Source organism: Schistocerca serialis, chromosome 10 (assembly GCF_023864345.2).
Source record: "Schistocerca serialis cubense isolate TAMUIC-IGC-003099 chromosome 10, iqSchSeri2.2, whole genome shotgun sequence".
NCBI classification, from domain to species: Eukaryota; Metazoa; Arthropoda; class Insecta; order Orthoptera; family Acrididae; genus Schistocerca; species Schistocerca serialis.
This window is the reverse complement of record NC_064647.1, coordinates 189,661,682-189,682,177: the sequence shown is the minus strand read 5'-3', so window position 1 is coordinate 189,682,177 and position 20,496 is coordinate 189,661,682. Positions and strand designations below refer to the sequence as shown.

The 20,496-nt window shown below is 36.0% G+C and overlaps 1 protein-coding gene across 10 annotated transcripts in view; it reads right to left on the bottom strand.

The window, feature by feature from the left end:
- Positions 1 to 20,496, bottom strand: part of LOC126424541 (YLP motif-containing protein 1) — a 406,391-nt gene that overhangs the window by 282,090 nt on the left and 103,805 nt on the right. For all 10 annotated transcript variants that reach the window (XR_007576188.1, XR_007576187.1, XR_007576189.1 and 7 more), the window contains one exon: positions 15,489 to 17,069. Coding sequence is in view for 7 of the 10 variants with exons in the window: in XM_050087281.1 (XP_049943238.1) it covers positions 15,489 to 17,069 (1,581 nt within the window). In the remaining 3 variants the exon portion in view is untranslated. The remainder of the gene's footprint in view (positions 1 to 15,488; positions 17,070 to 20,496) is intronic.

Genomic DNA, 20,496 nt, shown 5'->3' with positions numbered 1-20,496 from the left:
TACACTAAATATTTCTTGAAATTACTTCTTCATGCAGGTTTCTTACTTTGTGAAGGCCATTTATCTCATCACTGCTCTTTTTGCTAAGGGATTAAGACTTTATGGTCAGCCTGATATATCATAGGATTTGTCCAATGGATCCAATGCAATATTGTAATTTTACTTGTTTTGCACTGCACTATCAGTAGATGTGAAAGTCACTAATTTACTATCAGAAAAATGAAATAGGAAAAAAGTATTTAAAAAATGCTAAGGTGTGGCATCTAGTTACAAAGCAGCAAGAATGTGTAATATAAAGAATCAGTTATCCAAATACAAAGTCTGGGACAGATTTATGCTTCCTGTACGGAATGTCAAACATTGCAACCGATATTGGGCAGAAACTATTGAACAACTATTTTTAATAACGCACACCTAAATACAAATTCATGCATATAGCGAAATATTTATGCTGTTCTAACAGCTGCAAAAAATTATATTCAAGATAGAGTTAATTACCCTTCATTGCAGAATTAACAAATATTAATAATTGGAGTGTAATCAAACTGCTCTAGAAAAATAATTCACATCCAACAACCCACAGAATTTCACTATTGGTATTAATGTCACAGATCAGGGTAGATGCAATTTCAGTCACATGTGTATCTTTGGAACTTCAAGTGTAATTTGGTAACCAAATTTAATTACGAAAGTGACAAGCACTATTAATCACAATTACTTCAGCACGTCTATGAACAACACGTAAAATCTAAGATAAATGAACACAGGCACAATAAGTAACCCCCCCTCTCCCTATTTAAAAAAAAAAAAAAAAAAAAAAAAAAAAAAAAAAAAAAAAAAAAAAAAAAAAATTTATGCTTGATACTGCAAAACAGTACTGACTCAAAAAGTTACGACTGCTAGTACAGCAATTGTGTGTGTTTGCCAATCATGGTGTAGTAGCATAGCTTCCTGCTACCCTGTGTCAATATGTAATACTTTTACACAAACAATAAAAAAAGCTCCTGAATAAAACTCACTAGCAACCATGTCAAACAGCAGGTAAGATTATGTGCTCTGAAATGCCTATTATTTATGTAATGTTGCTTAAGAAAAAAATCAAATGTTCAACTTGGGGAGTAGTGATTAGATTTGAGGTCACTATTCTTTCCTAAACAACTTTTCTGACATAGTTCTGTCTCAAGACTACAACAGAAAATGTCCATATGTATGAACAGTTTTTACACACAGCACTTCAGTTCTATAATTTCCACAAGAAGTCTCTAGACTGAAAGGGAATTACTCTGTTCTATAGACATCGCTTTGCTGTATTTTCCAGATAAAAATTGCACAACATGTTCTCTAAAACTACTTAGTCCTGAACATAACTCTCTTTCTGAAGAGAGCTATACTGAAAACATAGTTGCATAGTGAGGACAGAACTAACAATCAAAGACATCAAACATTAGGGAAAGATTTTACCTCATATTACTATATTAGACAACAAAACTCTCATATGCAGCATAACAAACTTGAATACATGTAGATGGTGTATAGATATTGCTTTGTTCAGGACACCACTACCAGTGGAACAACTCCATATTAAATGCATTCTTCACTACTCTCCCCTAATACAGTGTGTGGTTACCCCTTAAGCCTGAAGTTTCCTCATAATTTAACTGTATGGATTGAATGAGATCATAGGTGGGTGCCCAAGGGATTATTTCCACTTCTCATGATGACTAATTTCCAACTTTGGAACAATTATGGGTGATGCCAGTTGCAGTGAATCTTCAAAGTGTGATCTTACTTTAAAACAATTCAAATTCAGGGAACATACTGGTCACCATCACAGTAATGAAACAATATTTTTATCATGCCACACAGTCAAGTAAATGTAGTTCTGTGGTATCTAAAAATTAAATAAAGACAGTGTGTATTAACATAAGGCAGACTGAAATATCCGAAGATATTTTTTTCTAATCTCTGAGCCGCAAAAGAATCATTGTAAATGATGCAGAGGTCTGTGTGACACTGAGGATGATTCCCATCCACACCACCTATCTACCATTACAATTATGTGTAGGACTGTTCCGAACACCACATTTTCTTTCTGTGTAAAAATGACAGTTATCCAACTAGATTGCGACTAGTTTGAAAATGGAACATGCTTCGTTCATACTGTCCCTCCTCCAATGGCCTTCAGGCACCAAAGTTGTTCATGTGCATGTGCATGTGCATGTGCAGAGAACACGCACAACATTGCAACCGCACAGCAATCCATCACAGAAACAGCACTCTCCTCTGCACATATCTTGGCTTTTCTATAATCACTGGATAAATCAGTACTTCTGCACAACCTTCGAACCACTTTCAAACTTTGTAAATATATGGTGTACACTTTCATTGCCATATACACTTAAAGTGCAATCAAAATCAATTTCTTACCTCTGCGTAACTCCTCTGGCTGATGTACTTGAAGCACAGGAGAATAACAATATCTAAAGTTGTTAACACTACTGTGCTCAAGCAATCCTTTGGTAAGGGTTGCAAAACTTCAGCAAGCATCTCTAAATCCTTAATAACGATGCGGTAGGTGCTTTACGTATGGATTAATTTTTGTTTTGACCAACAAATCAACTCACGTAAGCATTAAAGAGTGCTGCCAGGCACAAATGCCAAAATGTAAGACTAGCTACTTTTGGCAGTTTTTAAGAAGCTGAAGAATTTATATACGAATTAGTAACATTAATGCCATATATCTAAAAACAAAGATGATGAGACTTACCAAACAAAAGCATTGGCAGGTCGATAGACACACAAACACAAACATACACACAAAATTCTAGCTTTCGCAACCAACGGTTGCTTCGTCAGGAAAGAGGGAAGGAGAGGGAAAGACGAAAGGATGTGGGTTTTAAGGGAGAAGGAAAGGAGTCATTCCAATCCCGGGAGCGGAAAGACTTACCTTAGGGGGAAAAAGGACGTGTGTGTGTGTGTGTGTGTGTGTGTGTGTGTGTGTGTGCGTGTGCGTGCGAGTGTATACCAGTCCTTTTTCCCCCCTAAGGTAAGTCTTTCCGCTCCCGGAATTTGAGTGACTCCTTACCCTCTCCCTTAAAACCTACATCCTTTCGTCTTTCCCTCCCCTTCCCTCTTTCCTGACGAAGCAACCGCTGGTAGCGAAAGCTAGAATTTTGTGTGTATGTTTGTGTTTGTTTGTGTGTGTGTCTATCGACCTGCCAGCGCTTTTGTTTGGTAAGTCTCATCATCTTTGTTTTTAGATATATTTTTCCCACGTGGAATGTTTCCCTCTATTATATTCATAACATTAATACCAGATTAATGACGAAGTGAAGTGTGTCCTAATGCTGCAATGATTCATTTAAAACTTCTGAAACTAATTTCTTTCTGTAGTTTCTCTGTGTGTGTGTGTGTGTGTGTGTGTGTGTGTGTGTGTGTGTGTATGGGGGGGGGGGGGGGGGTACTATTTTCACTTTCACTTTATTACTACAATTTGTCTGCTCCAATGAGTTAAGTTTCTGAAGGAGACTGATTTGTTAGACCCACAAAGCATAAAAACATGCAGTAATGTAGATAAACTATGGTTGGCAGCATTGCATTATCTCCAATAAATGATTTATATCGAAGTCTATAACCACAGCTTCATATAGACACTGTAGTTAAGCAGACCAGACTATCTATATCACAAAACAATAATAACACTTGAAGCATTTCAATCTGAAGCTTTAGTAAGTAGTTAAATGTTATATCGTAATTACCTCCTACGTTGTTATTGACAGGAGGGGGTGAAAATAGTCAACTGATAGAATAAAATGCTTGTGCAGAAAGCACATGAAACTTTACGATTTAACATGTTAGGAATGCAGTGAATCATTCGTAAAGAAAAATTTTTCTCTGGAAATGTGACAACTTTTTTTGTGTGTGTCTTTTGAATCTGGTGGGTCGAAGTAGAGCCCTGAGACGTACCATGTTCCTAACAGTGAACAATTAACACAGTGAAGAAAACACTGTACAATCATTTAAATCTCCAAAATATAGAAAAAAGGAATTTAATCATTTTGTGTTATTCCTTGTGTACAACAACAGCTCAATGAGATGATTTTTCAAAAATTATTTCTCTTGCTTTCTACTGTTTGCAAACAGGTAGTTCTTTAAAAAAATGTTTTTCCCTTGATTTCTGTTGACAGCTATGTATAATAAACTATACCAAATAAAATAATTAACATGAATCCACAAATGAGCTACATGTTTAATAACAAATACTACTCAGTTTTTGTCCACCCTTTTCACAACAAAATTTGAATGTTACTATCACTTTAAGTTTGAGATACTAGTCTTTCCAGTATCTCTCTCTCTGTTCATACATCATCCTGCTGTTGCCTGAAAGACTTCAAAAATTTTCTTTGAAGTAAACACTGAAAACTCATTTCATGCCACATTCTCCATTTTTGTGCTAATCTCATTAAGATTCCATCTCTGGGTTTCTGACGGCAATCACAAGAAATACCATGTACTGCAAAGTACAAAAATTAAGCGACATTTCCTATTTGATTAATGTGACCTGCAGGCAGTGTATAAGCACAGTATATACACATCTGATGCAGTGTAAAATAAAACTTAGTGTTCTGTTGTGAAGTTCTACTCCCAGCATAAAGGACAAGTACATGCTTTAAAAAGATGGAAGCACAATAACTTATGTAGAAATCTATGGTAATCTCAGTAGGTGTGTCACAATATTTCCACTCTTAACGATTTTATCCATATAGATAAACTGAAAACAAATTAATTAGTGAAAAAGGAGAATCAGGTATAAGGTTTTCCCAACTTCTTGAAATAACACATCAAAGACACAGTTCATGTGGTTCACTATAAATATCATGTGGGTTTATGGCAGCCTTATTTAGAGAGACAAATTCTGCTATATATTTAACTGATACTAGTTTGTCCCAAAATCCAAACTCTGCATTTCTGCCTTCCCCTTTCAAAAGCCTTGTACTACTGCTCCAATTTTATTTTGTCAAACTTATGAAATGCTTAAAAAGCTGTTTAGACATTTAAGGGATATAGGTTCTCTTTCTGTTTGAGGATCTTGTTACATGTATACTCTCAGATTTTAATTGTGATAACTTCATACTGGAAAATTCAAGAAAATGAGATTTCTGTTTGGTCACAACAACCGACAGTTACCAGGTGCTTCCAACATAGTATTATGAATTAAAAATCTCTCCACAAACTCAAAATGTCAAATGATGACATAAAATTGGTAACAGTTTAAGCACTTCACATTCTTTATAAGGTCTACTAATGGTTTTTAAATGAACACAGTTTAAACTACTAGACTCATCATGCACCTGTAAAATAAATGAAAAAAAAAATATCTAAATAAGAAAGCAGAATACATGGAAACATTTCAAAATAAACAAGAATACTTCAGTAGCTATATCTGCTGGAAGTGCGAGAAGCATCCCTTTTAGTTAAAATCGAATAGTTTTTATTGTTAATAATACATCATTCATTAATTAAAAACTTGAATCTTTGAAAAATGTACATAGATGTGGGGTTTGAGGCAACATCGTAATTTTCAATCCAGTAAAAAGATGTGGGCAGGAGTAAAACAAATATCTGACAGAGCATTTTGTTTTGATGTTTGAAAATGTACACACTAAGCCTGAAATTGAATTCATTCTTTGTTAGGTAACAGTATGACAGTTAAACTCGGAAAAACTTCAATATTTTTAGCTTGCAGATCTAAAAGTTACAACAATTACTATTTAATGTTGGAGCACAATTCATTAAAAACAGTTTTGTGGCTCTATTTTCATCCAAAGTTTCAGCAGATCAAAGAAAACGTTCAAGTACAAATACACAGGCTTCAAACATTTTTACACAATTATTAGAGAATTTAATAACAAAGTTATGTTTCTACATAACACTCAATTTAAAGCACCCAAGTGGCCTCAATTTTTAAAAAAGGAGGGGGGGGGGAGAGAGATTAAAAAAACAAAATAAAAAAAAGGTCCATTGCTGACAAATACAGATATTGCATTGACAGTAAGATGTATCATGTGATAAATAAATATAAATTATTGTAATCATAGTGACTCTGCTGCAATCATTATTTTGCCTTATGATTGAGAGGTGATAATTTTCGCATATTCAATCAATGTCTCATGGTGCTCCCCAAATAAAGATATGATTTAATGTGATAATTTAAAAAGGCCTGCAAATAATTATAATGTAGTGATCAAAGTCCCCATCATTATAGATGAGAGAAATGTGTTCCACAATCCTAAATGATGAATAAAACACATTTCTTCCGTGTGCCAAATATGTGAGGCAATCTCTAAAGCATGTCCATTTTTTTGCTGTGAAATCAAGTGTCACTTTACTGGAATATGATTATATACATGTCGGCAGTAGTACATATAATCAATAAAATGTTGCACACTAAAACACTATGCAGCCCCTTTTACACCTCAAGTGACCACTTTAAGTAAAAAAGGCTCAAAAGATTCTATCTACCTTTTGACATTCAATTCCATACAAAAAAACTGAAAAAGACCTCTTTCCAATAAAGTAACTGGGGTGTGATTACAGCATGAGAAATCTCTACCTTCTACAATTGACTACTGACCGAGTAAAAAGTTACTGAATGACATAAGTTGTAAGAGTCCTTGATCAAAGAGTGGAAAATGAATAGTTCCTAATTTCCTCATATATCAGCTATATTTTCCAAGTAACATCTTTATGGATCTTCTCTTTCCAGTCTCAATTAAATCCAGACGAATAGACATTTGGTCACTAAGTTCAGAAGTAATTACCTATCCATACTGCAATAGTTTATAAGAAAAACAACAAGCAGCACATAAAAATGCATTTTTCTTGTAAACTACTGCAATTTATGTACAGCTTATGCAAAAATGGCTACCACACAGATTTGTCCCTTCATCACTCTCTTCATTTATTGCACTAAATGTGGATTATTTTACCAGCCTACTGTAAAGCTAACCACTTCTGTCTGTTATCTTTGTGACCCAACCTCAAAGATTTTATTTCAGAAAGCAAAAAGTGAAAGTTTACGGAATTGTACTTTTTCAGGAAATAGTGAAAATTATTCTGCCCCTAACAGACACCCAAAAAGAAGATATGTATTTCATTGGTTCAACAGCAACGAATTCCATCTTAAACATCAAAAAGGCACAGCAGCTCCAATATCACAATATAGACAGTTCAGTTTAATAACAAATGTTGCTAAAAGCATATTCACATTTATCTGATGAGTATTCCTGTTTCACAAATTCATTAAAGATTTGAAGTTTCCATTTCTGAGTAGCATGTCCACTATTCCATTGCACAACACACAAATAGAAGTATAGCATGAGCTCAATACAATGAAAATCTATTTGAAGAAAAACTTCAATCAATTTGTTTTCTTAGATTCCCAAAGTTGAGTCTCCCATTACCCATACCAACTTCACACATAATTCCCCCGCAATAAAAGTGATGAAAATGACTTTCATCAATTTCTTTCTCGAACTGCTGTTTCTCAGGACAGTTTAACAGACCTTACAAGGTATGTGTATGCTGTTTTGTGGATGTGGATGCTGCTATCTTTAAGTGGAGTTTTTCCTGCTTCGCCAAATTAAATATATAGCACAAACTGGTTCAATGCATTGCAGCTACTCCCATTTCTTCCGACAGATATGGAGATGAAAATGAAAAAAATTCATCAATACCCTAAAATATAAAGTCTGACTTTTCATAAGAAAAAGTCTAAATGGAACAGGCCTGAGAGAGGAAAAAGTAAATCCTAGTACGTGAAATAATTTATAATATGCCATTCCAGCCAAAAAGGAGGAGGTAAACACAATATTAATTCGCTCACTTATATGTCCTCTAAATAGGAAGTTTCAAATGCTTTGTGTTTTTCACATTTGATTTCCTCTTGTTGCTTTCAAAATAAGGAAAATTTTTTTCTAAAAGGCCAGATTCATTATTTTCTTGAGAGACTATCAATAGCAGGCACTATGCTGCACGAGACAAACAGCAATAACTTTGACTACACATGAAAGAAGACACTGACTGCATAGTAAATCTGGGAGTAATTCTGATATAAATTTGTAATTGACTGTAATTCACTTCCTCAGTATGTATCACTGTAATCAGAAGCAGTTATTTTGGTTGGTTTATTGTCAAAGTTCAGTGAATTGATACAAATTCCAAATTTAATTTCAGTTACTCTACATAGTTTGCAGTTAGGGTACTGAACAAGGAGTACTACATCAACTGACATTGGAAAGAAATTCTTTGATGATGATTGGTGTTTTGGTCTTAAGCATAACTTTTTGACTGCAGAAGACATTCCTGGAGGTTAGAGAGGAGTGTATTTAAATTAGGGAAATTAAACACTTGCCTAATTAGCCTCTGCCAACAATGGCTACCAAGGCAGGAGATGAAACACTGTGCCTATGGTACAAAACCCTTAAGAGTACATAGCTGGTGAGAAATCTTGCTTGTATTATCAGTGGAAAGATAACTTCTCTTGCAAAGGTGTATAACTATAGACAAACATGAGTTTTCCACAGTGGTTCCTCTGTCCTCTATAGTTCATGGTGAGGAGGAGGAGGAGGAGGAGGAGGAGGAGCTGGTTTTGGAAACAGTTATCAGACAAAATTCCAAACAATTTATTAATGTAACATTGTAATGTTCAAGGCAACAGATTTTGTGAAAATTACTTTATAACAAGCTTATATACTTTCAAGAGTGCAATGAGTTAATAATCATCACAGATTCTTCCGTCTTACAGCCATCAATATTAGTACTATGATTAATGAATATCCAATTGCTGTCAAATTAATTTTATTTCCCTTACTGACTGATAAAATGCCTCCCATCTGTTTCATTTCATGTTTCCCACCTTCATTACTACTTTGCTCTTCAATGTGTATTGTTATATCCTCATAATGAAAGGGGTGCCTCACACAACACAAATCTGAGACTGATGAAAACATTAATATCCTAAGTTGCTTCATTATATTCAAATAAATGATAGATTTCCTTGTGTCAGTGTTTGCCTTTGTGGAGCAGAAATTTGTGTGTGTTTCAATAAATCTGAACTTCCTGCACATGCGCACGCATGTGTGTGTTTTTATATATATACATATATGTGTACACAAAATTTTGCAACAGGGTAAAAAAGGTTGTATCATAAAAATTCATAATAAGATTTCAACAGAATGATTATTCATCAAAGATTACAAACAACATATTGCAAAATGTTTTAGACATCAAAGTTACGATATGTACAAACCTTTAGTCATAAAATAAATCAACTCATTGGTATGACAAAAGAATTTATTCATTTATGAACAAGATATCTTGCTATTTCATTCACATCAAAATATGCAAAACAAATGTTTAATTCATGGTACATAAGCTGCAATTCTGTTTGAATATCACTCCTTTACGGTACAAATAACATTCATCATGTCAAACAAAATTTTACTTTCAATTAAATGATTACAGTTGATCTATTTGTTCTAAATATTCAACAGCAATAACAGCACAGGCATCTGCACTAAGCTCCCAAGCTAACAAGTTAAGACAATACACACAGACTCACTCACTCACTGGTGGTGTTTTTTCCCCATATTCTGGCTCCATCAAAGTTTAATACATTGAACGATTGTCCCAATTAATCTGACTTCCTCAGAGACAAGAAACACAGTAACGACTTGTTATAGTTTTAATTAAGACCGAAAAGTGTCAGCAATTTACGTTTCATTTTATGAATTCAAGTTTATGTAAATACTGACTATTTTGCAAATTGTAAATGAATTGTAAAGAGTAATTCAGTATTTAAAAATGAGGATACTGGTTTCCCAAGCCGCACATAACGGAACAGTTAAGCAGAAACACTATGTTTCTTAATTTTAGAAACGGAACATTATCCAACACACAGCCAATCATAATATTACAGACAAGAAAAAACCTAACAAAGTTACACCTGTGGTCTAGCTTTTTGCGTAATTAATGAGGGAGTAATCACAATATAATGATGCTATGAAACTGCTATAATAAATTATAAACAACAAAAACCAAACATAAAAAAGGGGCCATGCTATGCCAGGGACAAAGAGGAATCTAACAGTTATTTTTAATTCATGATTCGACACAAAATAAAACAATATTTTGAATACCTACATTCAGAAGGAATAACCCCCTTCCATAGAGTGGCAATTATCTCCCACAAAACAAGCTCAGAGAGATGTCACTAACTCCACAAAAGACTCACTGGTGACAAAAGCTTAAAATTTTTAATTTACAAAACTTGCAGTCTGCTGTTCACACAGGACATTATCTAATTTACTCTAATTTCCAAGGCCATTTACAAGCAAAAGACTATTGCTTGATGCTACTGATAAGCACATAAGAAAGGCCCATGTCTTGTGCAATTATCAATGGGTAAACAGGACATACTGCTAGAACAGCAAAGAAGTTGTCCCCTCAGCATCATACACAGAATCAAATATATGAGAAAATAAAAGGCATCAAAGTAGCTGCTTTAACAAGAACTCTACAAACTCCAAAGCCTGGCAAAATAGTACTGCAACAACATTTGTAGCTCAACACTGAAATCTATTGTCAAACAGGGCGACAAATCAATTCTGGTGCATTAACAAGTATCATAACCATTCGGTCAAAAGCTATAATGTGAAAATTTCAAATATTAGAAAATCACCATATTTCTCCAATACTTCTGTTTACAGAGGCACAAAAAATGTTAAGAGGGATGGAAAGCATGCAGTACCATATAATTTTGTGGCTAAAATAACAAGAAAACCACAGCATCAATTTATGATCAAAACTACCAATTACTCAAATATAATGTACGTTGATTACTGTCAAAAGACAGGTGGTGGAATATATGTGAATCTTGGAATGAAGCTGTTATAAGTTTAAAACCCAGGAGAAGTTATGGATTTTAAAGCCTGGAGAAGCATTATGCTGAACAGAATATAAAAACACAAATGGGTTCACAGTTTTCAGTAGAGCTAAAGCACAAATTTGACAACATAGCTTATTAAGGTAAGTTTGAAAGTCCACTGCTTTTGGCAACTTCTAGTGTGTAAGCTTTGGAAATGAGCACTCCAGGATCTGTGCAATTATTTTTCAATCACAATATGGTCTATCACACAGAATTACACATCAAAAGATGCAAGTGTTTATGTTTTAGCATCGACAGCGGCTGTGAAACCTCACAGCTCACAAAGAGAGACTAATGATTTGCAGTAACACAACAGCAATGGCAGTCTACATGTAACACATTGTTTTCCTTTGATTTAGCAGTATGTTGTAGCCCTCTAAAATGGGCTGTGCAGAATTCTTCCAAAAAATTTACATGTTGTAATGCAATAAAAGTTTCACTGATATGCTCTTGCTCAATATTACTCTGTAAAGGAAAGAAAATGTACAGAAATCTGTCATTTTATGCTAAAAATGCCTGTGGCCAAAGAGGCATAGTAATTTACTGTAATTCAGTCAATAGTAGATTAGGTGAAGCCATATGTTTAAAAAATTTGTGATACCTTTCTTAACAATTCTACTGTCTCTTCTTCAAGGAAGAGAAATCTAAACCACAGTCTACAACTAGTCATCCGTGAATATTCAACTTTCAATATTTTCATATCCACTACAATTTGAGTTACTGAAAAGGAAAACTGACTCTCCAAAGTCCACACTGAAAATATGTAAAATTTAGGAACAAACACTATTCATCTCAGCCACTTTCGAAGTGATCATGCCAGTGTCTCATGAAAATATTACAGCCACATGCTCAAATCAAAATTATAACAGAAGTTACACCATGCTATGTACACATAAGAGGAACTAAGTGGTTAAATAACTAACAGGAAGTCGCAAAGAAGAAAATCTGAAGATCTGAGATCAAGCAAAACTTATGACAATGAAATTTAACAACATGCTAGGATACTGCAATTAACTACAGGGAAGTATACAAAAATGAAATAAGGAGCAGCAGACAACTTTCACCAAAAAGTTCTTAGGAGAGAAATCAAAAACTGAATTTAAAAGCCACAAAGTTTAAGATGATATGAAAATTGCAATGGTTAATTACGCTAAAAATTCATTTAATAGTGTATTGATAAAGTCTGTATAGCTCCTTGGTATAGAAAGTTCTAATATTTTAACCGAGGTCGAAAATTCACCCTTTTTCTTGATGACTTGTATACTAAAAATTATACTCTAAATGAAAGATTTAGAAGACGTCTTCAGGTCAACAACTCGTGAAACATTACATCAAAAACTGTCTTTTGTAGCAGTGTAATCACATGTTAATTTAGTCAGGCAAATCACTTTTTTTTTTTTTTTAATTTTATGTTACATGAATCATGTAACACTCACAACATGGATATCTAAAAGAAAAGGTACTTTTTTTAATAATTATGATGCTAACAGTATTGTTTCTGCTGATGATAGTGCTTCTATTTTTGGGAAACTGTGTAATAAATCAAGTGTCTCAATGCCTGCGGCTTGAAGTTGAAACATTTGAAAGATTTGATAATGTTATCAGTGGTGCAGTTAAAATAAAAAAGTGATGCAACATAAATCTAATACAGATTTTACATTAGTGTTGCAGTTAAAATAAAACAGTGATGCAACATAAATCTAATACAAATTTTACATTTAATTGGTGGCTGATTCTGAAGTCAAGTTCAGGGACACACATTATGAAACTGTTTTCACCTCCTGGAATTTTCATATGTTCAGATTTCTTAGCCTCTCTGTTTCAACACTGTACTGCTTTTGTACATAAACTCTGTATGCAAGATATTGACAAAAAAGCTTTTAAAGATTCTCCACTACTTGTTCACAACAAATATACGCATTTTTTTTAATGAAAGATGATGTAATTTTATGGAGAAGAATATTTGAAACCAAACACCTGAAAAAAAAAACTACCTTGAGAAGAATAATTTAAGAATGTACTGTAAATGTGATAGAAAATTATTCATTGGTGCTGTTAATATCTGATGATAAATAAGATGATAAACACAAGAGAGTGGGATCTGACAGAAAGGTGAAGAGCAGAAAAAATAGGTCAAACAAAAGGCAAAGAGTAGAAGATGCCAAGGAAAGCATTAATGAAATGAAATATCCATTACACCTGAATCAGGCTGCAAGGAATAGGAGGGTAAGAGGGAGTGTAAGATTGGCTAAGCAAGAAGAGAGTACACCAATGGGTGTTGGGAAAGAAGAAAGTTTTGAATGTTATTAGTTGTTAATATAGCCTGAAATTCAAACTTCTGGTCATAGGTTACACATGATAAATTTAAAGCAACTTTGTCTTAAAAAAAAGCCTAAGAAATGTTTCTGTAAATCCCACTTCGGAAGGAAAAGCTGTACAACATACTGAGCTGTGTTAGATAAATTATAATGTATTGCAGTAACATGCACACACACACAGAGCAGAAAAACAACAGGTTATAAATAGGTTACAAGAACTATAAATTTCACTTTTGACAGACTCATTTTATTGGTGTAAGTTATGTTACATATTCACTGCCTTACAGCAAAAGGATGATAACATAAAGGCCGCAACCCACCTCACTGTCATGTATTGAATAGTTTCGTTAATCACTGAATGGCATCATTTTTAAAAAAATAGAAATCCAAATAATAAAGACTTCGAAGATGATAAATAAAATGAGGCTGTTCTTATTAGTCTCCGGCTAATTACACAGTTATTCAAAGATATTACTTTTATTGTCTACTGTGAACAGTATCAGTAGGTTTGTCATATAATTCATCAAATTTAAAAAATGATGTTTTAAGCTTTAGTCAAGACAGAACACACAGTGGCTTCCACATTAAGAAGTAATTTGCCAAGAAAAAAGTTGACTGTTCAAATTATACCACTGGTAAAAAAAATTCAAGATAATGAAAAGGATATTCTACCAGATTTTTATGAGCAAAACAACCATCTCTCAGCAGTAAATATTTAATTGTTCGCACAGGAAATTTTCTCAACACGTAAATTAAAAATAATAATAATAAAGAACAGAAAAGTGTCAATTACAAGGGTCAATGAGAGGCATTATTAACCATAACACAAGATGATGACCGGAATAAAAAACACAAAGTGACTGATAAATTCACTTACACCTGCAGAACTGGAGGGTAGGCTAACAATCAGTAAGTGTTTCTATTCACATGGTCATCATTTCAACCATTTGGCAAGTACTATCAGCTTAATTTCTTATATGGCAGATATTCTCATTTTTTGACATTCCAGCCTAACAAGAATTTATAAGCACAAACACTTAATGGGCTACTGGCAGAACACAACCTTTATTTCACATATTGAGTAAAGGCAGAGTATGCAATTAACTAATATAGTTATTGGCATATGGCTAACTGAAACAGCTTTGCTCTAAGATTATATCTTACAATAATTTCCTTTTTATTTCAATTGCAATTTTGTGATCAAAAGGTGCACTGATGGCAATAAACAAAATATTTTAAGTCATTTTCTTCCACACTTTAAAACATAGTTCAATAATGTGTAGATCACCTGCAAAGAGTGCAACTCAAAGAACAGCAAATTCACACTAAAAATACAATGTATGTGTCACAGTGAGCTCTGTGCATGACAAAAATAATATCTGAAACAAAAGTTTTTCTTTTTAACAAATAGAACAAAAACACATCTATTCAAAAATATGTGCACCTGCACGAATGTGCAACACACACACACACACACACACACACACACACACACACACCCCTCTCTCTCTCTAACCATATTTTCAAAATTAAAACCAGACCTGCTTTAGTCTTCAAACATGTGGTAAAATGTTTCAACCTAAGCCAGCATACAATGAGCCTCTGAATACTATAACCACTCACTTGTTAGACAATAATATTGATAACAGGAGGAATGTGGTCAAATATCAGTATTACGAATCAGAGAACTGACTGTTTTAAAAATCATAGTGAGCAGGAACTATTCTATAGCCAACACTCGATATGTAATGAACAAATTCACAAAGTGCATAAATACTGTAACTTCTCCCAATACAGAAAAACAGCTTGAATTCCAGCTCTTACAGAACTCACTGTATGCAACTGAAGATGTCATTTTATTAAACACAGGAAGTGTGTACATATTCTAGCATTAATCTTTTACACTGTAATTTTGATTAGATAGCAGTGTCTAAAAAGCTTCACCTGGAAATCTCTATCAATCTGACGGTGTCAGATGAATCTCGTGCACAAGTCACTGTCTGATTCAATACAACAACGATACAGAAAACACATTTACCACCTTATCTATGCATGTCTTAGCAGTAAACCATTTTAATGATAAGCGCAGAAAATAAAAATCATCACAGATCGAGTGAGGCCAACAGTCCACATAATCCTGCAAAGTTATTTACTTCCTACGGGCGAGAGAATCTCCTGCTCACCTGGTCATTGCCGCCACGTCCATCTTCTGGTGGCCCTGGCCCCGGCCCAAACCTTCCTCGACCTCCCCTGTGTTGCCAACCCCCACGCCCCCCACCTCGACCCATAGGTCCACCTCTGCCTCCGCGAAAGCCACCAAAGTCTTGGTCGCGACGAAGTTCGCGAGGACCTAGCAGAGGCGGAGGGTATCCTGGTGGGCGTTCCCTGTCAGTATTATCTTTCTCGGCAGGATAATTTCCCAGGAGACCACCTCCCTCTTTGATCGGGGGCTTTTGCCAGTCATCAGAAGCCCAAGGTTTCGGTCCTCCCTGAGGAAAACTCTGACCGCTTCCAAATCTAGGGCCTCCACTTCCAAACGGTGGTCCATCACGGCCTCTTCCCTGATTTCCAAACCCACCGGGTCCTCCTGGCGGTCCCTGATTGCCAAATCCACCCAGACCACCTGGCGGATTGTTTCCGAAATTCGGTGGTCCTCTCGGCCCCCCAAAACCTTGTGGACCTCCGGGACCGCCCCTACCGAAGTTTGGTGGCCCCTGGTTGCCGAATCCCTGGGCATTTGGAGGAGGCTGTCCAAAATTACCTCCTCCGAATGGTGGAGGACCTCTGTTGGGACCTCCTGGTCCAGACTGTGGGCCTCCAAATTGATTGCCAGGTCCTGGCTGGAAATTTTGGTTCCCATACTGTTGACTGGGTGGTAGCTGATTTGCTCCGCCGAACTGAGGGGGTACACCTGGTGGGGGATTTGCAAATCCACCCTTGCCAAAGGGAGGTGGTGGGCCCCTATTGTCAGAACCTCCCAGTGGCTGGCTTCCAAAAAGTGGAGGAGGCTGATTTGTGAACTGTGTGTTTCCACTAGCCTGGCCCATGCTCTGCCCAATGGGAGCTTCTCTATTGCCATACTGTTTAGTTGTCTGCAATTCGGAAGAACTGTCCAATTCATGATTTCCACTATCCTCCTCTTGTTTGTTAGGCTGCAGTGAACTCTGGTCAATAAATGATGATCCCTGGGCCCCAGTGGAGTTTTGTCCACCAGCATTCTGATTCAAAAAAGTGGAGTCTTGGCCTGACGCAGATGTCAAGTGGTCTGCACGATCGTCTGTGTCTTTGGCACTATTTTCGGTTTCTTCAGTGGCCCCATGTCCGTCTGCAGATTCTTTCTTCTCCCCATCATTTGTTAATAGATCCAAGCCTGGGATCACGCCATCTTTCACAGGGCTAGATTTAGAGGGTTTCTCCGCTGTTTCTTCTTTTACGTCCCTCCCTTCTGTGCCATCCTGACCTGTCTGAGATTGGTCTGTCTCTGCAGATGCCTGAATGCCACTGCCGTCATCTGGTTCTGTCTTCTGCTCTGTGTCAGTTACCCCACCCCCCTCTTGTTTGGCAGGTGTCTGGCGGTAGTCACTGTCAGGATTCAGCTGTGTTTGCTGTTGGTCATCTTGTTGCTGCTTTTGGTCTTGTTGCTGTTCTTGATGTTGCTGTTGATCCCCCTGTGGAGGAGTAGTGAAGTATCCTCCCACAGGAGGACCACTACTCACACTGTTGCGGTCACGGTTAGGCTTTCCACGACCAGCTCGGTTTGGATCCTGTACAACAGAAAAATAATTAAAATTTCAAAATTTATTCCAAAACCTTCTAGGTAGTATGTCTCCAGCTTAAAGCTTGGATAAAGTAATTCAAAAAAAGACTCATCATAAAAGTCTCTAAAACTGGATCTTGATAAAACCTGAAACTCAGAATGTTACTGGCCAATGCTGCAGTGTGAAGAAGGGAAGTCAAAGAAGGATATAGCAAACAATTACAGAGAGAGAGAGAGAGAGAGAGAGAGAGAGAGAGAGAGAGAGTGAGTTTTGGAGGTTGTGGCTGTGAAGGAGGAGGATGACAGAACTCACACTGATGCTGACTTAGGCTACTGGCTGCCAAGTCCTGATCATGATACTGCAGAATGTTTGGGAACAACCACCTCAAACACAATTTTCTAGCTTTACCATAGTATGCCACGAGAACAATTTGCACTAGTTAATTACTGCAATAAAAATGTAACGGCTGCAATTGATGGTCTGAAGACCTTTTCCAAACTATGAATCTTAACAGTTTTAGATCCAATTTTCTTAACACACACGGAACTACACAACAGCCAGGTGTCTAATCAGCAGCGACTGGTGTATGAGCAATAACACAAACTTAATCCTGACTTTAAAATTCAATAACTTGTTGCAGTTTCTTGTGGCATTATAAGTGTGTGCAACAACACAAAATTTAAATTGTTTATCATTGCTAAATATGAATTTCTGACAGAATGGCAGACTACTGTGTGTGACTGTTTTTCGGAAGGAATGACTAGAGCTAAACTCCAACATTCTTGGACATGTTATTCCATTTATGCTTCACAAAGCACACACTCTGGGCCATCAATATGGTTTAATTTGCTACTTACTACTATAGGAACAAATGACGTAGTGTGGATAAACACGTAAATTGAGAAGTTCAGCTTCATCTCATGTTTCACCATTTTTATGAAATCTTCAACAATGAAAGGAAATGTGGCAGATTCAGTAAAGCAGGTTAAGGCAGGGCTCAAACATGTATATGCTGTTTGAGTTTAGGTGGAGTACCAAGTGGGCTGAGGCGTGAACAGGAATTTGGACAGAGGAGTGAGGCATGCTAGGGTATTCCTTGCAGTTTTGCAAAGCCTCTGCTCAAGGGTGGCATGGTGGTTAGCATATCTGCCTAGTGAGCAGGACACCCAAGTTCAAATCCTGGCCTTCGCACACATTTTAATTCACCATTTCATCCCCATTTCAGTCTGCATATATACATCATAAATGTTTGAGATTTTGAAATGTCTCTGGAACCATATACAGCAGAGACTTGATTATCCAGATTAGCAATTATTTGGATTACCACGCAGTGTATGTGGCAGCATCACTACCCACCTATAACTCACATGGTCTCTCACGTTTCATTATTGTTTGAGTTAAACATTGCCAATTGCTACGCCATTGCACTGGGCCACGTCTGTGCATGAACATGTCAAAGCACAAAAGAATAGTGTTATCATTAAAAGTTAAAATAAATACCAATTCATTTAAAAAAAAAAAATGAGAAACTGGCTAGTTAGCTGATACGTATGGTGTAGGTATTTCTGCAATAAGCAATATTAAGAAGAATGCAGATTCAGTTTTAAGTACACCTGCAAACTTTATAGTGAAGATAGGAGTAAACTTTGAAAAGTGACGAGGAAACTGAAAAATGAACTTTCGGAAGAATCTTTGTACTGTTAGTTTTTACAAAAACAATCACCTAACATTATGTATGAATTGCAGAAAGATAACCACAGGAAATACGCCTAAAAGATGACCATGCAGTGGCACGCAGGTTTTTTTCTAGAGTTAATAATACAAAAATTGCTTTTCTTCATACATTCAATTATTTGCACTTTTTAGAGTATACAAATGACATACAACAACAATCAGTTTGGATAATTGCGTATCCACTGCAGAGGCATTTGATGAACTGGAGTAGTGTGTGCACAGGAAGATGAGAGAGGGGGGCAAGCAGACAAGGCAAATTTACACCGAAACTGTAGTTCCTGTTTGGTGATAGTACACACATTGTGGTGGCTTTGTTTTGCAGGAAGTGGTGTACCAAATGGAACGTCAGCTAATGGTGTCAGTCTGCTGAATCTGTCTACTGCTCAGGTGAATTTGTGTATCACTGCATGCTTAATGACGCCTCTATTGTTACTGTAGAGTTCATTAGAGTAAACACACAATGTGAACATGAACGAGTGGTGGTAATGATTACTGTAATTAATCACTTTTTAACTTCTTGAGAAAAAACAAAAATGTGCTAATGGAATCAACAGAATACTGGAAAAATGTATTACATTGTATATACAACAAGAACATGAAGCAGCAACAAATGCTCTCTTAATTTTACAAAACCTTTCAGTTAACAATTGTATGTGCTATTTCAGCGGCACTTTCAAAGGCTACCATAGGTCACAAAAATTACACCATTCCATTTCTTTAAAATGCTGCAGCTGCTGCTATCCAGAAGACAAATAAGTTAAGTATTACCCGCACAGCACAACAGTCCTTTGTAAACCTGCTGAAAGTCTCAGGTGGACTGCATACATGTGACCCCCTCAGGATATTAGCCACAGTGCTCAGTGCCAGCCCTTAAGGACTCGTTTGGATGATCACGGTTTACCTCTTATTACTGTGTTTATCTGATTAGTTAGTTTTCAATGAAAGACCAGCCACAGTATGTAACAGATTCTGACACAACAGATACACCGAGGATAAAAATTCAACTGATCACAATGCAATACATTGTCAACAACTAAATAAGGACATGTAAACTACACCTTCATCCATAATAACAGACACACACAGAATGAATCACACTGAGAATGGTTCCTACAAAACTTCTCTAGTCACATCAGCAGTAGTAACAAACCACATGTCTCCTACAGAGGAGTTAAAGATGAGCCAATATTTCTCATTCATTACTATTTGGGACACTTTACTGTGCTCTTAAGCCATCCTACAGTCTACTGATCTCTTATACGTAATCATTAATCACCTCACTTTCACTGCCCTAAGGCTGATGAAAACAAGTAAATACGCCGTCCATCTCATCTCATTATAATATTTCATGTTATGAATAACCTTACTGTATTAATTTCATACAAACTGTTTTCCTCAATTATAAAAGACTGGGAAAGTTATTGTTACACACATTTAAATATCTCTTATGAAATTCGACTTTATTAAAGGTGCCAATGAAACCTGAATGTAAATTGCCAAACCCACGTACCTGCACTGTGCAACAGTACCTTACATGTTCTACAAAATTCTATCTGGAGGTGGAGAGAACAGTTGTAAGCAAATGATACAATACTTCACAAATAAAACTAAAATTTTCCACACAGTATATGTCATGTCTGAGAAGTAAAAAACAAATTTACTATAAGGATGGCAGCTGCATTAAAAAAAAAAAACAAAA